This window comes from Anser anser, assembly GCF_964211835.1.
Source record: "Anser anser genome assembly, chromosome: 2".
Classification (NCBI taxonomy): Eukaryota; Metazoa; Chordata; class Aves; order Anseriformes; family Anatidae; genus Anser; species Anser anser.
Genome location: NC_139721.1, coordinates 132,697,580 through 132,719,298, shown reverse-complemented (window position 1 = coordinate 132,719,298; position 21,719 = coordinate 132,697,580). Strand labels below are relative to the sequence as shown.

The following is a 21,719-nucleotide window of genomic DNA, read 5'->3' as shown; positions in this document are numbered from 1 at the left end:
TTGACTCTGTCAAACTAGAAGAGAAGTTTATGGCCACTACCCCTTTGGAATATAGTGCTCAGCTCCTGAGATCAGCCACCACCTTGGAAAAAAAAAAACAACTAGAAAACCACTATGTCACTACGAGACTGCTAGTTTTACAACACCAAGACATTTACATCTCCTCACTTCCTAGACATCATTTTAAGCTGTCCTATGAAGCAGGCTATACAGGATCTATATCCATGCAAAGTCTCAGTGTTAGGCATACTATGAGATGATGTGAACCCTTTGCTCAGATGCTTCAAAGCCTTCATAAACCACAGCTGAGGAGCTGCCGGCTCTTCTTCTTCACTGTTCTCACTTTCTGAGAAGTAGAAAAGCACAGTACCGCAAAATGAGCTGAGGCTGTTGTGGAAGATGGTGTTATCCAAAGAATTGGCTGTTAAAGATCATATATAGGGAAGCTGAATACCTTCAGGTATTGAGAAAACTATAACTGGAGGTGTTCTCTTGACTCTGGAAACTACAAGTCACCTCCTTGACTACCCCTCTGTGGTACCTGTCCTACCACTTCCATGTGGTACAACTGTGATATAATTTAGTAAGGCATTAGTATTAAAGATTTTTTTTTTCGCCAACTAAGCTGTAATGTGTTTACGTTGTCTTATATTACCTGGCTGGCTATTACCACTGCTTTGGGTTCTTATGTTAATATTTGTCACCTGACAATATTACCAGTGATTCAGTTCTTGACCAGTGCTCATCTTAGGCATCTCACTTCATAATTTATTTGTATTATTTATATTATTGGTGGCTGGACTATGCACTGAATGTGATAATTAGCAGTCAGCAAGAACACTACTCAACTCATTCTGGAATTCGTACAGAAGTGATTTGGGGTAGTGGATAAAGATACCTGTAAACATATGGGAATATAGGATCACTGAAATTAATTGAGCACAAATTAGGCACATTAAAGACACATTAGGCACATTTATATAAATAAAATATAGGCATTAGGTAACACTGTACAAGATGGGAAGCTTAGTTGTCACTTGTGATACAATAGGTAACTATTTTTAGTCAGAAAATATTATTTTCAAATTGACATGTTTATTTAAGATACTGTATTTTTCTTTCTGCTTCCTGAATACTGTTCTCTATTTGCTTTATCTGAAGTAACATAAACCATGTTCTTTTCCTTCTACCAGTTCATATAATGCTGAAGTTTAATGTTATGATTACTCTAAGTAAAGCAGTTAAATAATACATTTTAAAAGTGGAAAGCAAGCTAAGAAAAACATTTATGCTTTCTTTAAGGAGGGAAATAGTGCTACTCATTAAAACAAGAATCATTTCATTTTCAGCTCTTCTAGAATTTGGTGCAAAACTACCACAAATTCTGCCAACAGAAATGAACAGAGTTACCCTGTAGTGACAGATAAACAGAGACAGCCAAAACAACCATAGTTGGTCACAACCAACTATTGACACATCCAGAGAGGATCAAGAAAATTAGAGGAGCAAAAGCTAGATAAGTTGCATGTCACCATTAAGGCATATTGGCAGAGCTGTTGCCTTCCTTCTCTGTTTGGTTAGGTAAAATGAACATCTTTAAGTACTAAAATATCCCCATAACAAAATACAAGATCAGCCAACAGGTGAGCTATTGTAACATTTACATGCTAAATAAAAACTATGAAATGTATTACAGCTGCTTAAAGTGATTCCTTTCCCTGAAACTATGAAGTAATGATATTATGAAGCAAAAACTTAAAAAGCAATCTAAATATAATACATATTGGAAAGTAAATATCAAAATCGATTAAAAAATAAATAAAAAAAAATTATGGCTCCCTTTTCCATTTAAAAATAGAGAAATATTTTAGGGCCAAATATGGCAGCTTGCTTTAATTCTGCTGCTCAAGTAAAATGTCTTCAAGTGAAATACTTAGGCTTGCGGCAGGTAATGCCTTTTCAGCCAATTCTGTTTACATGCAGTAAGTAAAACATACATTGTGAAGTGTTAAGTAACTTCAGAATATTAAGTAATACTTTTTAAATTTACAGTACAAATTAAAAAGCCTTTAGTAAAACAGAATATGACTTAGCCCAAATTTGTGCAAATCTCTTTTCCCAACACAAACAGTTTGATAGTACAAGTTCATTATGAGTCCAGAAAACACTAATTATTTAGCTACTGTGAACTGACCTGTTTGCCATTCTTTTCTCTCATCCTGGGGATACATTTTGAGAAGTATATGGAAAACTTGAGAATGCAAATCTTTTTTTCTTTCAAGTTAAAAAATTCCCAGGAAGTCAGATCACAAAGCCAGATTATGAATAAAGTATCCCTTGTCTGTCTCTGCACAGTTTATAATGCAATAGTACTTGGCTTTCCTATTTCATGACACATTTCAGAATTTTTATGGCATTCTAAAAGAGATCTATAATTTGTTATAATTGTTATAATTACTAGAAAATACTGAGAAAGCATAAGACACCTGAGGACTTTCTAATTCAAATTTTGCAGTCTCAAGAGATGATATTTGTGGTTGAAAAAAATATTCAAAAGAAAGCCACTGTCTGAAAGAGAACACATAACTGGTGGTCAGTTACCAGGAAAGGAAAAAAGGCACCAAATACACCGTGTAACAAAATACTGGTGTGTTGGGAGAGCTTCCAAGTAAATGAAGCCCCAGTGCTCTCTTCCAACTCCTCTGAATGGCTTTTCTTAGCTGCATGCTCACCTGGAATGGGGAACAGGGTTCGTGTTCATAAACACATAGTTAATAATGCGCAAACTGTCCCAGTGAGAATGGTGTAGAGAATTACTAAAAGTATTGGCACCTCAGTCATTCTGTGTATAGGCAGAGCTAAGATGTTAAAAATCAAAGTATGCCTGAAAAGGGTTTTATACTAGCCTGCTTAGATTTTCTTGGTTCTCTGAATACTGTTGCAATATCAAAACTGAGGACAGCATAATGTCTAGTTTCCCTCTGCTCCATTAGTCTGAGGTTGTATGTGATTGCATATGAAAAATGCAGCTAGGCTGAGCTAGGTCAGCTAATGGGGCAAGTTCTACCGATTTCTGTTGAGTAGAAAAGAGTGATTCCAAAAACAATGTAAATCAAAACCCTTGAGAAAATTTGTGAAAATTTGTGAGGACTGTGCCAAAGAAGTTGCAAGGGACATGCTATGCTTGCTTGGCATGACAATGCAAGTAGAGGAAAAATGGTCAGAGCTTGTTGTGAAATATCAGATGGAGAACTGCAAAGAGGCACCAGTGGCACTCAGCAGCAATCCACAACCTCGTTACAGTAGAAGCCACTCCCGAAATCTTTCCAGATATGCAAGTTTCATATGCAAAAAGCAGAAAGATTTAGATAAAATCCTACCATTGCACTAAGCAGCAGTCATAGTAATTGTCTTTGCACTTCTGTTTACAAAAGTACATACTGTGTTCATGTAAACATAGTCCCAGAATCATTTCTGAGATACATGAGGAGACCTTGGCTTAATGAAAATGATTTTTGGTCTCTTGTATGGGTCACACTCTCTTATGAATCTCCGTTACCATGAATGGTATAAATTAAAACACATAAGGTATATTTATTACTTCAGTTCTTACATGTGTGTAATGCCTTTGAAAACATAGGTAATGGTTCAATTAGGACAGACAACAGAGGACCTTCTCACAGCTCATATAGCAGCTATAGGAGAGACCAGAACAGCCACAGATGTATCACGCAAAGCTTAGTGCACGTCCTCTTGCATGTCCTCCATCTATGCAATCTGGAAGTACTGGGAGAGTCTAGCCTAGTATTGACACATATCTTAAGTCTTCACCTATTTCCTAACTGTTTGTACTCTTATTACAAGTAAGAAGGTCCATTACAAGATAAAGTGGGATGGCTGAAGAAGTTACATAGATTGCTATTCTGATTCTGTGACTACTTTGGACAATAGCAAAATCTCCATTGGTTACAATGGGAACCAAACTAGATTGATACTTGCATATGTGACTGTAGATTCCATTGTCTAATGCCGCTTTCACCTCTCCTGAAAATACCTAATCTATTCTTGCATACTTAAAGAGGTATTTATTAATGTTGAGCTTCCTGTAGATAATTTGGCTGCTCTATGCAACCATAAAATTTTATGACAGTAAACAGGAGAGATGTGCCTAAATTGCACAGAAATGTTTCTAGATTGCCTGTTTTATTTTTCTTTTACAGTGTCAGTCCCATTAAATTTACATGGGTGCTAATTTTACAAAAAACTTTCTACCAAATTTATTAAGGTGACAAATACGCTGAGTCAATTCATTTTAGCTATGCCCCTCTGAATGATTGCATACAGTCCTTTTTGGTCTGAAATGTTTGTATGTGGAAACTCTACAGCAAATACTCCTATGCTTATCCAACTACTGCAGTTGTCATCGGGACCAGCGATGACAGCAAGGGATCATTAAAATGGGATTTTAATTGTTCATATCTCAACATGGCCATCAGTGCATGACGTCTTTCAAGATAAAAAGCTGCTTATTTCTTAATATTTCCCCAATTCAACAGCAAGGGCAGAATAGAAATAACTATTTTACTATTAAAGATAGCTGAATATTATACTACTGAAATCAGATGATATATCAGCTGCTGGACCTTTGCAGGTATGGAAGTAAAACAGAAAGCGGAACATTTATATGACTAACAGAAAGAGCTACAAAGCATTTAAGAATTAACCTCTCACTGTACTGATTTCTAGAAAGATAGCAGAGAGGAGACAGATTATGAAGAACAGATAAAGAGCTGTGTATCTTTTGACAATGGAACATTTCTGTGTGCTGAATCAAAGCTAAAAAATTAATCAAATGAGGGATTTTTATTTTTATTTATCTATTTATTTTTTACAGCCTACTACAGAACTATGTGAGTTCCTAGTTAGATGAGCATTCTCTGCTTGGAACTCCTCAGCTGAAAGAAACAGTGTAGGACCTGAAAATTTGTACAAATCAAAACACTTTTCCTTCACATTGAAATTACTTCAAGCGTGATTCTTTTAAAATATTTTTATTTGCATGAACTCACAAAGCAGAACCTTGTTTGGTCTAGTAAAATCTGGAATTACGTATTTGATCAATATCTCACTTTGAACCATGGGGAAAATAATGTTCATGAAGAACGTATGGGGATTTTCTCATTTTTTAATGTATGTCCAAGGTGGACAGATATTTCTGAAGTTCTGATTATGCTGCAGTGAAATGATTAACCACACCACTGGCATAGTATTTTCCCAGGAAAAGAATTAAAGATTCCCAAATCCTATTTTTCTAACTCCTCTTTCTGTTTGCTTCCTCTCAATTATTTTGCATTAATCTTTGGCTTGTATCTGTTTACATAATAGTCTATTATTCATCTTTAGTGTAACGGTGCAGCAGCCACTGAATCCATTTAATATAATTCCTGTAGCCTTTATTTCCATCTTGCTGATTTTTGAACTTATACAAGCAAAAAAGCAAAGAAAGGGTGTGACCATATAAAACGGCGTTGTTTGAACAGCGTCTTTTACAGCTTAGGCAAGGTTAATGCTGATTCCGGAGAAGAGTAAGGTTAAAAATTGTCTGTTGGAAAGCTTAAGGCTCAAAAGCATGACAAATGAGAAAAGCTTGAGATACAAGATGTAGGAATCATATTTTTGGTGTCAAGGAATATGAAAGGGGACATTCAGCAGGACATGGTTTAGTGATAGGACTTGGTAGGTCAGGTTGATGGTTGAACTTGATGATCTTGAAGGTCTTTTCCAAACTAGATGATTCTGTGAATAACCCTGGTGTTAGCTCTGAGAATGGAAGCAGATGATTTTACTTTCAGGTTTTGCCTCAGACACTTTGCACCTGATTTACTCTGCTCTACCAAAGGTTGCTGAGAAGGGAGCAGTAAGAGGGCAGAGCCACAGACCTGTTCTTTCTCCTCCTGCTGCTATCCTGGCCAGGCTGTCCCACCAGGCTACCTGGCTTTGCTCTGTAAAGATACCAAAACAGAGCTCCTCCAAATAGAATGACAATCCCCTTGAGCACAAACTCACAGCGACTATGCCTCTTTGCCTACAATTTTCCATGGGAAAAGGTGATTTAAGAGATAAGTATCACTAAGCCACAAACAGCTCCTTCAGCCTCTTCACTACAAAACTTATTCATATGCAGATCACCATAATTTTGTCCTATTTTCTCTGTCATAATCAGTTCTGATCTTAGTTTTCTTAGTTGTTTGCTTGTTTGCTTGTTTGTTTGTTTCTTCTGAATACAAGACTTCACAGCTTTCTAACTATGTCTATATATTGTTTTATAATGAAATAAAAAGGAAATACTCAAAGACAACTAAAAGGTAGCAAAATTAAAAAATACATGCAAATGCCAGATTTTTTATGAAATAATGTATTGAACCCACAGCAGAAAATACTACTAGGAGGAAGAGTAAAGGAGAACTCTGAAATAAATAAAATAAAATAAATAAATATATTAACTGAGCTATTGTTACAATTTTGGAGGGAATGGAGACTTCATGCCTCAAGATATAAAGTAACCATAATTTGCTTAAGGTAAGGAAGTAATTTCCTTTTCAGGCATCCATACTTATCTGTTCTAGGAACTTTTTTCATCTCTGTTAAGCAACCAACACAGATATTCAGAGAAAGATGAACTGAATCAAAGAGTTAGTGACATAGTTTTATTATATAGCAGTTACTCTTCTCAGCTTCTTATGCTTTTCATATAAAGAATTCAATATTTTTATGTTAAAAAGCCCTTAGGAAAAATATTTTAAGCTGCGAGTGGCTATATTTATTTGTCATACTGGAGACCCTTTTGCCAAGTCACTAGTCTCAGAAAACATTAAAGTAAAAATAAACTCTGAAATTGTCTGAGAAAACTATAATGACCGCATGACATCACATATAGAAACCTTACAAAAGATGAGAAATCTAAAGCATATATCTGAGAAAGAGAATGTTAAATGCTCTTGTCCAATGCACTATAAAAATGAAGTAAAAATAAAATACTGTGGAGCAGGGTATTTTACTAGCAGCAGCTGTAATATAACTAGACAGAAAAATATAAAAATTTGCAGTGGATTATTGAACAGTTGTAATCTGTACATTTCCCCACACATCTACATAAAAGGCCAAGTGTGAGGCAAATCTACATTCCTTAGTTCAGAGCATGCAAGAAACTAAATAGATATCATTTGTTTAACGCAGTCAGTCAATGACCTGCCTGCAGACTGACATCATTTTCCTTCACTATTACTAGTCTCTGGTGGATATCAATTTTGACTTCATCTTCTATAAAATGATGTTTCTCTAAATTACTGAGCAATCCAGATTTTGACATTAGGCCAAATAAATCATCCAAGCCAAAACAGTCTTAAGAAACAGCCCTTATACTGCCCTAGCAGTGATCTCCAGACTGACTGTGTTGGAGGAGAGGGAATTCAGTATGTTCATCCTTCCACAGTACAGATTATTGGCTGCAATGTCTGGCTGCATTTGCAGAGTCGGATGCTGTCCCTGCAGAACCAATGGTAAAATCCATAGCAGCTAGGTTTTCTATTTAGGTGTGGGTTATTATTTCAAACAAGGCAGAAGCTTACATCCTAGGCAATCTGGGTCAGGCTGTCACCACAATCCCAGATCCATCAAAGTAATTTCTTAAAACGTGAAACAAACCCTTAAGAAATACTTATTACCATTTGTAAGTTACATTAATAACAGAATAGAGGAAGACTATTCTCTCTAACGTGCAATTGGTGACCTCAAAAGGTGCTAATACCTAAAATAAAACTACCCCTCTTATGACTTCCCAAATCAATAATAATAATGTCTGAATATGAAGTTAGATCTTCCAAATTCAATAGAAATGTCCGTGACAGTAAATTTTAAGGAGGCTTCTTACCCATAGACATGAAAGCTCTTCAATAAACAGAAAAAAAAAAATTCTTCTGGCTCTGTCCCAAGAACACCTTATGTATCTTGAGTGTAGAACAGGCATTCTCGCTTGTGCAAGAAATCATCCATCTCTCAGAACAAGACTGTCTTAAAAACACAAACATGCAGCTTGGGGGGAAGAGTCCTTTTATTAGGGTTTAGGTGCTGATGAAAGAAATATTTCCAAGTGTTCTTTTGTGCTCACAGAAGCTCAGAAGCTAAAAATGTTCTTTCATGTTTCAGGGCTTTTGTTTGTTTGTTTTTGTTTGGTTTGGTTTTCTTTTCTTAAGAAAAAGATTATTTTTTCTTTATTTTTATTTAAATAATAATAATAAAAAAGAAAGATATTCTTACTGTGTCATGTGATTACATGATCTGGGGACTGAAGAAAAACACCAAATGTCTTGAGAGCTGGCAGCACTGAGAGTGTTACAAAACAAGCCCCTGAGCCAACTAGACTGAGAGATGTTGGCCTCGCACAGTTACTATAACATAACGATAAATGTTTAAGTTAAATGTCTATAGCACAAGGAAGCCTCCTCTGACTTCAAATGTTTATGTAGAAACTCTATTAGGATAATAGCAGATGCCAAAGCACGCAGAGCTCTCATGAGAAGACACATTCCATGGTCCCCTTAAACAGGACAGTAGAGCTCTGGCTCTGCTGGCCCACCTCCCTCTATGTCAACCAGCAACCTGTGCAAGAGGAAAAGGTGAGAGCAGAAGGAATATTTTGTACTTACAAATACGCAGCAACCTAAGCACTGATGCAAGAAAGAACCAGAAAACACTTCCTTGCTGATAATCTTGAGCTTTTCTTGTCTTAATTCATATGGTGAGATCCGTCAGTGCTCATAGGGGAAGGTTAATACTGGTGAGACAATTTCATGTTCTTACTCAGATGAGAATGATAATGGGCTTACTTATCAAAGTATATAGTCGCTCACACAAAATAGCTTTTTGTCATTTTTTATATGAACTTGGTCTTCCTCTGGTGTTGATTATATTTCACAAAGCCATGGGAAGCGAGTCAAGAGAGCCAGTTCTATTCTGAAACACTTGGAAAACATGCAAAAAAGTAAGTGAGCAAACACCTACTGCACTTTTGTGTTCTTCCTTGAAAAATGGAAATGATGTTCCCAACTTTTTCATACAGATATAGACCAATAATAGGAGTTAATGACTATTACTTCAGATACAGTGTACTATCAGATGTTTCATTTAACATTAATGCTTTCCTTCCACTTTTTTCTTACTCTGACAAAAAGGGATCAACCATGAACACATACATTCATGGACTTCTAAAGATGCACATTTTGTATAATGTGTAGATATACAAATTCACATTGTGTGTCAATAATGAATATCCTGAACTATAAAACATGTTCAGTGTTTAAATTACATTAATGAATTGATGGGGTATCACATCCTAAGAAATTGATGCAAGTATTTATGACAACATTTAAGTACACATGTAAAGCTAGTGAACACAAACTGCAAACAATGCAACATGTCTATTTTATTAAAGCTAAGGACACGCAATTATTTAACCATATCAGTGTCTATATATTCTTGAATTTGGTTTGAGATTGCAGAGGGATCACAAAGACTTTTATTTAAATGAATGTATTAATTTGGATAATATAATTTTTAAAGTAATTTAAAAACTTAAGAGAATAACAGCTCTGAGTAATTATGTAATTTGGCTTCAGGAAATGAAACCTGCTAAAATGGGGTGGAGGGGAGGGATGCAGAAGGGATAGGTGGGGAAGAGAAAGGACACCTTCATTACAGTTGCTTTTAGGCACTTAGCACCTGAAGTCAGTCTGCTTGTCATTTCAGGTTTTCTCTACAGCAAATGGAGCGAAATGGGCAGTTCCAGATGGTGACTATGTATGAGCCTCAAAATGCTTAAATATGCACTCACAAATTCTGCCTTTCCCAGCCATACCATAATGATTACAGAAACACAATGTGTTTGCAACTACATAGGAAACTCATCATACTGTACAAGGAAACATGCAATCAGTAAAAAGATACTACTCACATCTCGTTCAACTTTAGTACATGTACAAAACAATAAAGAAACCGATTTATGAAGAAAACTACCACTGAGGGGAACAGAGATTTTGGAAGCCAGTGATGAACAAACAGATATTTCCAATGCTAAAGGGATTCTTACTGGTCTATGTTTCCAGCATAATCCCTATACCCTTTGCATGCTGTATAACATCAGAAGTGAGAGTAACACCTACAGGATAGTAAACACATTAATCTTGCAAGAGAATGGCAAAATATCAGCAATCAAGAAAAGAATTTTAGTAAAGACAAGAAATGGCCAGACTGAATGTGAAAGACCACTGAAAAACAGGTGCAAAGCTCTAATGGCAATAAGGTTTGTGACAATGATAACTTTTAGACATTGTTTTAACATTGCATATTAGCTCCAATAATGCTGTGATGAAAGTGGTTTATGTTTAATGACATGGTCATTGTTGGTACCTAACTTACCTTTGCAGGTCTTACTGCAATAAATGAAAATTACTAGCAAAGGAAGAAGCTTTTCAGGACTCATGGAAATGAAAGACAAGGCTAACGTACTATTTGTTCACAGGATCAAGGAGCAGTTATGAAATAGAGAATAGGAGCAATTATCAAATAGAGAAAATGTTTGTTGAATCACAATTCAAAGACAAAACTGAACTCATGCAGATGGAGGTCACTGGGAATTGTTCTAATTAGCAAAGTGCAACTAGATTGATCATCTGTTTCTGCTTCCTCTCCCAAGTGTCCAAATATATCTCATCAAGAACAGCTGCCAGAAAATAAATAAATAAATAAATAAACCTCGTGAGATAAAAGTGTCATGAAAACTAGCAAATACCAACCATGATCTCTTTAGAAACTGGAGCTGTGCTTCACTATGAATTCCAACCAAAGAAAGACATATCTCAGTGCCAAGGTTTCAACAATGCAGATTGGAAGATCATTCCTACAGATTTAATCCAACGGTTCATAAATTAATGAAAGAATCTATATGCAATCAATACTGAACTGGCATACAGACATACAGTCTCATTAAGCTGTTAGATACTTATGTAAATAATATACTTTTCCAAGTCATTGTGATAGACCTACAATAGCAACTCTACTTACTCTTCTCCTGAAACTGATGTTTCTTGAAGCTAAAAATGCCCATGAAGACAGTATAATTTGACATGTTATAAAATATGTTTTCACAGGAAAAATTGCAACTACTCTCCTCTATCTTTATGATGCAACTGTAATTCAAAACATCTCACATTGTTTATATGTTACCATTATGAATGTGTTGATTTTGAAACTTCACATCACACAGAAACTTGGTTTATTATGGAAGAAAGAAAAAAGAAAACCTAGAGTTTACTTAGGAAAAAAAATGCTAAATAAATAATTCATGCTTAGATGAACTGAATTCTAGTCTTTTAGGAGGTGCCAACAGATGGTTTACATTTTTAGAAAGCGCACTTGCTGACTTTGAAACAGAAATTAAAATTCATAAACTGTATCATTAGTTCTTTGAAGCACCATTATGTTTATGATGAGGATTTGGATTTTCCCAGGTGAACAGTCTTTAATCATAATTTTACTAAGGAAAGAGTGCAACGATACTTTTTAGCTACTGTTTTGTATTTGTAGGTGTAAAGTCAAGCTGATCTAATGATCATGTCAAAGGACAAATTAAGAAACATGGAAGCTGGACTAATGCTGATGTTTTCAGCTATTACAAATTTCTAAGTATTTTTAAAGTTTTCCTGTTCCTTAAAAGAAGGACATGGTACCATCAGTCCTCATGTATTAGGGTTTCATAAATCGTGGCTTCAGTTTATAATATCCCTGCTTGCACTGAATACTGTAACCACCACAGTAAAGAGAGAGCTTGCAGCTCATATATATAAAAGTGGGCATGTAGTTCTTAGTTAATTTTAGTAACTCCTTAGTGTAAGAGCAGCTAATATAACAGCCTGGTATTACTGCAACACTTCATTTCTAGCTAGACAAAAAGTTTACACCTAACAGTTAGGGTTATGATTGAGGTTTACTTTACACCTATAAAACATACAGATATTAGCTTTCATTAAGTATTGTCACGTACATTTTTTCCTTGTAGATTTACCATTTATATATATATATATATACACATATATATACATATACATATATATATATACACACACACATATATATATATATATTGACAACAAAGGTTAGAGAATCCCAATAGATGGGAGTAGAGTTTGTTGTCACAGGGTCAGACATAGGACAGAAATATCCTCTTTTTCAGTAGAAGGCTGTTGAATTTAAACATAATTTTAAAAAATTTTGTAAAAAGAAAGTAGACAAAGTAACAATCATTAAGAAAATACTGCAAATTTTAGATGCCTAACTGCAGGAAGCCTGCTCATATCTGCCCACAATTCCTAAATGGCTGTTGATTTAGAATCATGAATGGTTTGGAATGGAAGGGACCTTAAAAATCATCTAATTCCAACCACTCTGCCAATGGCAGGGACACCTCCCACTAGACCAGGTTGCCCAAAGCCCCATCCAACCTGGCCTTGAACACTTCCAGGGATGGGGTATCCACAACTTCTCTGGGCAACACATTCCAGTGCCTCACCACCCTCATAGTAAAGAACTGGTGCATCACCATGGAGTGATATAAAATGCTACCAAATGTATCAAGGTATGTAAAGTATGGACAAAATCAGCAAATCTTTTCCAAAATATTATTATGTCCCGGAGACAATAAGCAGTGCATAAGTAGTGCAGGTTGGCCTAACACCGGAATTTAAGTTCGGCAGTGGAAATGCCCCTAGCTGTTCCTACAGATAATATCTGAAGACATACGCAATCTATGAGGTTTGCATAGCACTTAAGAACCTCTTAATCCTACCCTCAGCCAAGCAAGGTTTAATAATACTTACACCAAAATTTAGAAAGAAGATTAATGATGGTTATTTCTCATCTGAATTACCACAGACACAGAATTATATTCAGGGCCTGGGCACAGGGTATGCTAAGCACTGTGCAAACAAGGCAAAAATGCTACTTCCTTGTGTGGTGAAGCTGTTTTTTGTTGTTTGTTTCAATAATGTACCTTGTTTATAAAGAAAGGCCAGACAGTGTTTCTCCTAGTCCTTCTCACTGATGATCCTGGCCTAGTCAGACAAAAGGAGGCATTTCTAACCAGCCAACATATAAATTGGAAATTCTTGATCTTTTTCATCACAGGATAACTATGTTCTATCAATATGGTGTAACCCATGACAAAACAAATGCAGTCCCTGGTATCAAGGAAACACAAGGAAGAATGAATGTCTTTATTTGTCGAAAATGAAAATTAATAATAATGAAAGATCAGTTAAAGAAGGATCTGGAAGATATAGTAATTGTTAGGATAATCTGAAAAGAAAAAAGGATCCTTGGTTACCCTCTATAAACATACCAAGGGACCAGAAGAGGACACAGGGTAGATTGTCCCTCAAATGCCCACAGGATTTGGGTTAATCTCTAAAACCTGCTTTTTTGTGTGTGTTATTTTATTTTATGCATAAAGGGACAGCAAGTGCTTCTTCCCCCCAAAAAACATGCAAACAAAACAAGCAAATAAAAAAAAAATCACCACCACAATCCTCCCTCCCCCCACCCCCCAAATTGGGGATTATAAAGTCTTGACTTTTCTCCAGTGGACATAAGATTTACCAGCAAAACTCGCATCCTTTTCACACATAGTAGACCTTTATAGTTTTTTAACAGCTTTGTAAACTGAGGTGACCTACAAATTTACTTAAATTCAAATATGTCAAAAACCTGAACTTTTTATCTATTTACTTCATTATGTATGTTTGATACAGCAATATAAATGGGGGAAAGCCAAACTGATTGCTACTAATGGTCCCGACTACAACAGTTTCTCCTTGATATCCAACATAGGTTCACAGCATTCTTAAAATATTTTGTTTAATCTGAGTACCAATATAGAAGACTAGTGGGGATGCAAAAAAAAAAAAACCAAAAAAACTAGAAAAGAGTCTACATAAATTGTTGAAAAGTGAGTAACAGAATCAAATTTGGGCCTATTTTCTAAAATCCCTAATATTTTCCTTCTACTCATTCTTCAAGCTTCTGTTCGGTTCCCTCCTCAATCCCTATTATATATTCCACCAAATTACATCAGGTAGTAATGTCTATGGAAAACATAGCTTGAAAAGCTATAGGAAGAGAGATTCCTGAGCAGCACTCCAACAAAAACAGGGAACGGTCACCAATTCTATATTGCTGAATGTTTTGTGTAAGAAATATATCACACAAGGACTTTGGGTCACAGTTCTGTCAATTACTCAGCTCATATGAGTATCTGGAGAATCACTGTTCACAAAGCTGAAGGAAATGGATTCAACTAGAAGAAATAGTTATTTCCAATATATTTTATAACTGCTACTATATTCAAGTGAATTCAAGTCTGTTATTATTCTCTTGTGTATGTTGTTTCTTTTGTTTTGTTTTTGTGCATTGGAGTCTTTGTAAATGAATAAAAATGAGATGCTATCATGAAAATGAGAATAGGCTGTGTATTGATGGAAAATAAGGGAGAAGCTCCTAGTTCAAACAGTTTTATACAAAATCTCCTTTGCAAGGCCTTCAGGACAACAGCAGTTTTTTAGTCTATAAATATCTTCCATTAACATCTTCCAAAACATATATAAAATCCACAGTATATACAGTGCTGTTTCAGACACCTGCTCAATTCAAGTAGTTATCAAGAAAAGTCATCCCACTTGCCCTTCCTGTTAGTCATCCAGACACACTGGTCCAAAAACAGCTGGAAAGACAGCTGCCTTGCCCTATCAGTGGGAGTCAGGTGTGGAGACAGTTCACTTTGAAGGATACTTCAGAGATTAGGCTTCCCTGTGCATGCTGGCTTGTACATGAGTGACTTCACTAGACTCTTTGCACAGCAACATACGCTGTTTCTCTCCTGTTGAGGTCGGAATATAAATACTCCCAAAGCTCTGGCGTATTTCACTGGGTTAGATTCAGGTCCATTATTAATATCTAATTTCCTGACTGATATTAGGAACCTCATTAATACTTTGAAATTTGACCATTAATGTCACATACTGGTTGTTAAAGAACTGAAAGTTTCTGATACTTAAAATATTCTTTTCTTTAAAATCAAGATGTGTATTTGTATATGAGATTTATGTTTCCAATAACTCAGAGAAAATTAGTAAGACTAAATAAAACATGCGAATCACTGTTTCCTTGTATAGAGGTTTATTCAAAACAAGAGATAATATATTGATTTGGTTTATTGCAGAAAAAAGCCTGCCTGTTACTAAAAAGGTTATGAATAGCATTTTAGGTGCAATATGCCTTGTGTAACTGATTATTATATGTTTTATACTTTCTCATTTAATAATTGGACAAAATAAGGAATACTATCTATCAAATGATTGTTTGCTGTCACTCAGATACAATACTTTTATCTCTTCTAGTTCCACTTCTCATGGGCTCTTGGCCTGCCTGAAACAGTGAGCATAACTTTGATCCACTGTACAGAGAAGCCATGAGCAGGTGTTCCATCCCTGTCTGTCTGCCTCACCTGAGGTCACCTTGGCCACCACCCACTCCAATGCAGGGGTGGGTACCAACAGCAGGGAAGGCAGAAACTTCTGGCACAGCTGCTGGAAAACTACACATCTCTCATGGCCTCATTTATCCGAGTCTCATATTGCATCATACTGACTCCCGCAAATAGAAATAACTCAAAATGAATATAGCATCTGAAAGCTTTATTAGCATTCTCTTCAGAGAACAGTCACAAAAATGTAAATGGAATATTGACATATTAGGGAAACTGTTAGACAGTAGGAAGAAGGATTATTCGTTTATCTCACGTCCCTTTTAGAACATCCTGTCAAAGCTGCATTGGTGGGCTGGGTACAAGGACGGATATTTTTTGTTTCATCTACTATGTCTTCACAAATACTTCTGGAGGCAACAACATCCTTGTCAATAAGTAATCCCACTAACTCATCACCATGTCTGACTCTCAGAGTAGTAAGCAGGACTAACCCAATTAATCTGTTCTATTTCAAATGTCTACATCAGGAGCACAAGAGGAATTATGTTAGGCAGACAGCTACTGTTGATACATAGGTGTAATGAACCTCAGCAATGATGATTTGTATGCCAAGGTTTGCAAGAGACAGACTGTGCACCTGAAAAATTTACTTGTCTTATTCTGTTTCCTCTATTACCCTTTTTGGGTCTTTGCATGCCTTGGTCTTACCCAGAATATAAAGAATGATTAGGAAGAGCTCTTTGCTGTTTACTAATCTGGAAAACACATATACTGCAAGATCTTGAAGGCAGGTATTCTTACTTCATGGTAGGAAAGAACCATCAATCACATATAACAAAATAGTCTAGGTATTGACTATTTGCTTTCTAAAAGAAGTATATGGTGTTCACTATAAGATGAATGGAAATTAATGTTTTCGAATTTATTTCTAATAATACAGTGAGGACTAATAATGAGTGCCACCAGTATCAATTAGGAGCTGCTCTTTTTATGTAAGATCTTTATAAGCAGAGATCTTTCTATTACCATTTTATTTTCACACTCATTTCTATTATATTTTGATTTATACACATATGAGCACATATACACAGAGGATGTTCTGTTTTCAAACACCAGAATCTATTTCTGTACAAACTGGATGATTTGAATTCAAGAATTTTCATGAGAGTGTTAAACTGACATTGGTTATTAATTTGTGGTCAAACCGTTACATGTTTTGAACAAATCTTTAAAACCTCATTAACAAAGTAATTTTAACTGGACTCTGCATGTGTTTAATCATACATGCTATCAGTAATCCAACAGAAAACAAGGAGACTATATAAGACTGAATAACTCTTTGGCATGTTGGTCCCTACTGTAGTTAACTTAAAAAAAAAAAAAAAAAAGGTAAAATTGAAAAAATAATAATCAAACCTTATTAGAAATCTCAAATAAATTTATCCTTATTTTTGCTAAATGAGAAATTATGACAGCAGGATTTTGCCTGTATGAATAGATGTACCATTTCATTATACACTATTGCAAATGAAAGGCTGTTGCAAGACTACTCCTTAAACTTCATAAAAATTTAAGGCAGATCATACAAACCTCTTTTTTTTTTTTTAAGTGGTGTGTATAAGCAGGTTACAGATATTCCACATACTTATGCAGAGTTTTCTGAGGAAGCTGTGTGTGTTTTGAAACAGTTGCTCCAAGACCTCGTTGCAGTTCTTATCAAGATTGGCTCTTACCACTGTCATTCCCTTAGCTATGTCTACTGACATTCCACTTTTGTCTTCAAACCAGATGTCATACTTTACAGAGAATACTCTCTCCACAGGTGCATTAGTGTCTCCGCATGCCAAAACAAATTCAGCAAGGAGCAGAGATTTCAGAATGTACAGTATATATATATTTAAATTATTTACAATTTTCACCCATCTTACAGTGAGCTTTCTACACACAAAACCCCATGACTGAGGGAAGGAGAGAAACCTCCTGCTAAAGACAAACTTTCATTTCAGGGAGTATAAAGGTTCCAATATTTAAAAATAAAATAAAAATGAATTTACCCTCCCTGTGGTTTTGTAACTATGTTCCACATGTTATTAAGAAGATGCAGGATTTTGGTTTAAGAAAATAATCAGATATGAATATAAATGGGGGGAATGGGGGTGGGGTGTTGAAGAATGGGTTTGTGTAAATTTGCATAACTAATTTAGCCCAAGTACCTTATGGTACTATACCTATATATTGTAACATAGAGGATCTGAGCCTCCATTACAGCAAATGAGGTTGCATTGCAAGTAACAAATAAGGCCATTCAGGCACTCATATCACTGTCTTAACACTGGGCTGTCTCCTTAACAAGCATAACCACAGTTGTAACTTCATGAAAGTCAATGGGACTGTGACTGAAATTTTCATGTCACACAAGATGTACCCCTGCTCGTGCAGCATTATCCTGCTCATACATCTATCATGTTATGTCTTCCACTAACTCAGGTCTTATCTGATTGGGGAAGTTAGTGGAGAGTAAGCCGGGATCTGTACTTAAACAGCAACTCCTTTTTAGACACTTGTAGTTTATACTAAAAATGTTTTTGTGTGGGATAGTGAAGGATCACTTCCCATGCTGGTAAATCATACATTCAGCAATTCTTCTTGAACAGAGGCCTATATATTCAGTGCTAATTACTGCTGACACTGCATGGATGCAGTTGCTGATGGCTGTGATATTAGTATAAACACAGTCTGTAATTAAAAGACCATGGCTCTATACAAACATTTCCTGAGCATCTCGTGCAATGACACAGATTTCAAAATCTACTCGGTATGTCAGGGAAGAATTGAAGGAACATCTCACTTGAAAGCACACAGGTTTTACATGTTCTTAACTTCCAATTAAAAAAAAAAAAAAAAAAAGTATCTCTAGCTTTTGAGGCTGGGAATTTTCTAAATGCAAAAGGATAGTAGTAAATAATGTATTGCCCCTTCCAAAAATCCAGACAAATATTAAAATTCTGCCTTTGCTATTACTCGTTGCAAAAAACTGCCACCAATTTCAGGCACTTAGACCGTATGAGTAATATAGCCATGAGATTTTCTTCCAGAAAGAAATACAGTTATTATTTTTCTTCTAGTTTTTGAACCTTTAAGTTTCACCCAGGCATTTTTCTGCAACTCAAAGAGAAAAAAAAAATTAGAGAAGAGAAGCCATTCCTTCCTTACTGAAATCTGAGAATTTCAGAACAGAAGACCTTGATATCTGAGTGCAGGCTCCATACGTGCCAAAATAATTTAAGAGATGCCTGGTTTTCTGTGAAGGGGAGGATAGAAAGGGAGATAGAAAGCAGGTACTTCACCTACTAATTCCAGAAAACTACTAAACCATTACCTATCTGATAACTCTGGTCTGCATTACTGATACCACTTTTCCTCTTGGCTTGAAAGAATGCTCACTTTTTATTCTTGCTTCCAGAAGACTGAGAGATGACTTTCAGAGCTTCATTACACAGGATTTTTTTTTTATTATTATTATAAAAGGATACAAATTAATGTCCTCTTACAAAGGGAAATTTATTCAATGCCACTCAGACATGCAACTTTTATCCCTCGACTGGGGAAAATCATGTAAAAAGTTGCAGGAATGTACTTGGTTCTCAGTGGGGGGAAAAGGTGACAGTTCTCTGAGAGTCTTTCCTGCTTGTAGTCTGTTAGGTTGGAGGGTTATTATTATTCTTAGAGCCAGGGGATGTGGACATCTGTCAGCTTGCTTCCCTCACATGTGCAGCAACTGTGTGTGGTCCTCTAAATGAAACTATTAGCTATGTAGTCTTGTATTCATGTACCAATTCAGAGCTGGCTGAACTCTTGCCAATTAGAAAGTATTTTGTTATGGGTGGGTGAAGTGGGGATACATAAGTACCATAAGAAAATAAACAATTGCTTTAAAATAACATTTTTCTTCTTAACCTCCTCTCCAAATTTTAAATGTATTCTTTTAAAATGAAAGCACATGCTAAATTAACAGGTCTATTTTTAAAATGCAAGCTTGCTTTATATCAGCATGCTCCAGTGAATGATAATCACTGTATGAACAGCTGCTGTGGGAGGTCAGGGAAGTCAAAGAGGAGGAAAAGTAGCCACTGACATGAGAAGCTGGGTGATCTCAAGATGCGGTTGGTTTAACACACAAAGTCTACATTACTAAGAAGAATGCATTAATAAAGACTACTAGGAACCAATGTTTACATACAGAAGTTGTTACACAATTAAGGATAGTCTACTATACCCATTAGTATGTGTCCTTTGATTGCACAGGTGTTTATGAAATACTTGTTGGGAGGTTGTCAGCTGATGCACATCAAGCACAAATATGCTTCATAGCACTGAATTAAGAGATTTACTTTGTTTACTGGTTTAGTCAACTTTCCAGACTAGGGCAGCCTTTCTTAGATTCAAGATTACATTCAAAACACAGCAACTGTAAACACACATACTTCACAGCATAAATCATGCAGCACTGCAATCATCATGCAAATCCTTCACAACAGCAATGTCCAGTCCGTATGGAATGCCTTTTTGTAGGTTTAAAGCACACAACATGAAGCATTTTCTGATGAAGGGCAGAAACACACACTCATCTAACATCCTTTTCCTGACAAGATAACCTAGCTATGTGACTTCATTTGCTTTGCCTCTTTCTTCTTCCTTTTTTTTTTCTATGCATGTAACAATGTCTTCTACCATGCTGTACAAGTAGTAAATGTTAGTTAAATGGATTTTTCTTTTTCAATTATCTAGAAACATTTTATTCAATTATCTAGCAGCTCACATTGGCAAAATTTGTCATGAACTTCATAGATCTGTCAGATTCCTGTAATGATGGAACATATGTTAAGAAGACCCCCCAAATCCCTTAAAAAAAAAAAAAAGGAAAAAAATCAAACATGTGGCCTAGACCAAAAGATATTTAATGCATGTACAAAGAAAGGAATCTAGTGATTTTTTGAATTCACTGGTCACAATGTCACTCTCTCTTTCAAGTTGCTACAAGTAGTTCCTCCACTTTTAAAGCTAAAAGACCATCTTCTCTCCTATTAGCCTTTGTTTTACCAGTCCTTTTATTTCCACAGCAGAACAAGTCTTTTTCCATGAGCTGACTGCCAAATGAAATTTTCTTTAACTACCTATCTCTCAAATGTACCCAAAGCCTTGATATTACTCTTAGGAAACATCTAACACTTTGGGGATTTTTTTCCAGATTTTGACAAGACATACCATCCAACACATTTTTAAAGTTATTCAAAACAGATTGTATAAAATCTTATAGTTAACCCATAAAGAAATAACTTCTGAACACTAACATATTAAACAGAAATACCACCAAACTGGAATGGGTAGCCTTTGGAGAATTTTGGAGGATGTTTTAAACAGATAATATGCTGCTAAATATATTTTTTTCTTCTGGTTTCAAAATCTATTTATTTTTCAAACAAAGAAAATACATTGTACTCCAAAATGTGATATATACAGAAAGCCAAAGAATGCACAAATATAGTACTAGTTTTACACCAACAATAACTTTTACATTAATTTGGATCAGCCAAATTCAAAAGTGAACTTTATTAAGACCCGGGGCATCTAATTGTTCAAACAAGCAAGCCCCATCCCAACCACAAAACCTTTGCTTCACAAAAACAAAACTTAGCTTAGAAAAATGTGGACAAAGCCTATCTGATCTGTGTCTTTTCTAATACTGCTAATAAATTGTTATGAATTTTCTGACATATGACTACATAATTTAACAGAGAGTACATGACATGATATGTTAAAACAGTTTAGCAGAGCAGTCAGTATTTCATATACGTGCACTCATAAGTAGGAAGTGATTTGAAAACTGGACCAATACAGTTATGTACGTGAACTCAATTTTCCCTACTTGGAAACATGTCTGATGTAAGAAAGACCAGTAATGTTCTCTGTATCACACAGATCTCTGCAACTCGCCTTGGCAACTCTGAGTAGAAGACCAACAGAAGCTGTTTTAGACTTCTTTCTTGAAAAGTTTTAGCAGGGAAGAGAGATGTCCAGGTAAGAATACCTTGCCATTCATTTAGCTTTATCAACTTCTATTTTCTCT

At 35.6% G+C, this 21,719-nt stretch overlaps 1 protein-coding gene across 34 annotated transcripts in view; it reads right to left on the bottom strand.

The window, feature by feature from the left end:
• Positions 1-21,719, bottom strand: part of DGKB (diacylglycerol kinase beta) — a 394,011-nt gene that overhangs the window by 42,951 nt on the left and 329,341 nt on the right. The window contains exon 26 of one of the 34 annotated variants that reach the window (XM_083824557.1): positions 15,357-21,717. The exons of the other annotated variants lie outside the window; for them this stretch is intronic. Within the exon in view, the coding sequence (XP_083680683.1) occupies positions 21,689-21,717 (29 nt within the window). The 3' untranslated portion in view covers positions 15,357-21,688. Of the gene's footprint in view, positions 1-15,356; positions 21,718-21,719 lie in introns of those variants that run through there. 34 annotated transcript variants of the gene reach the window in all.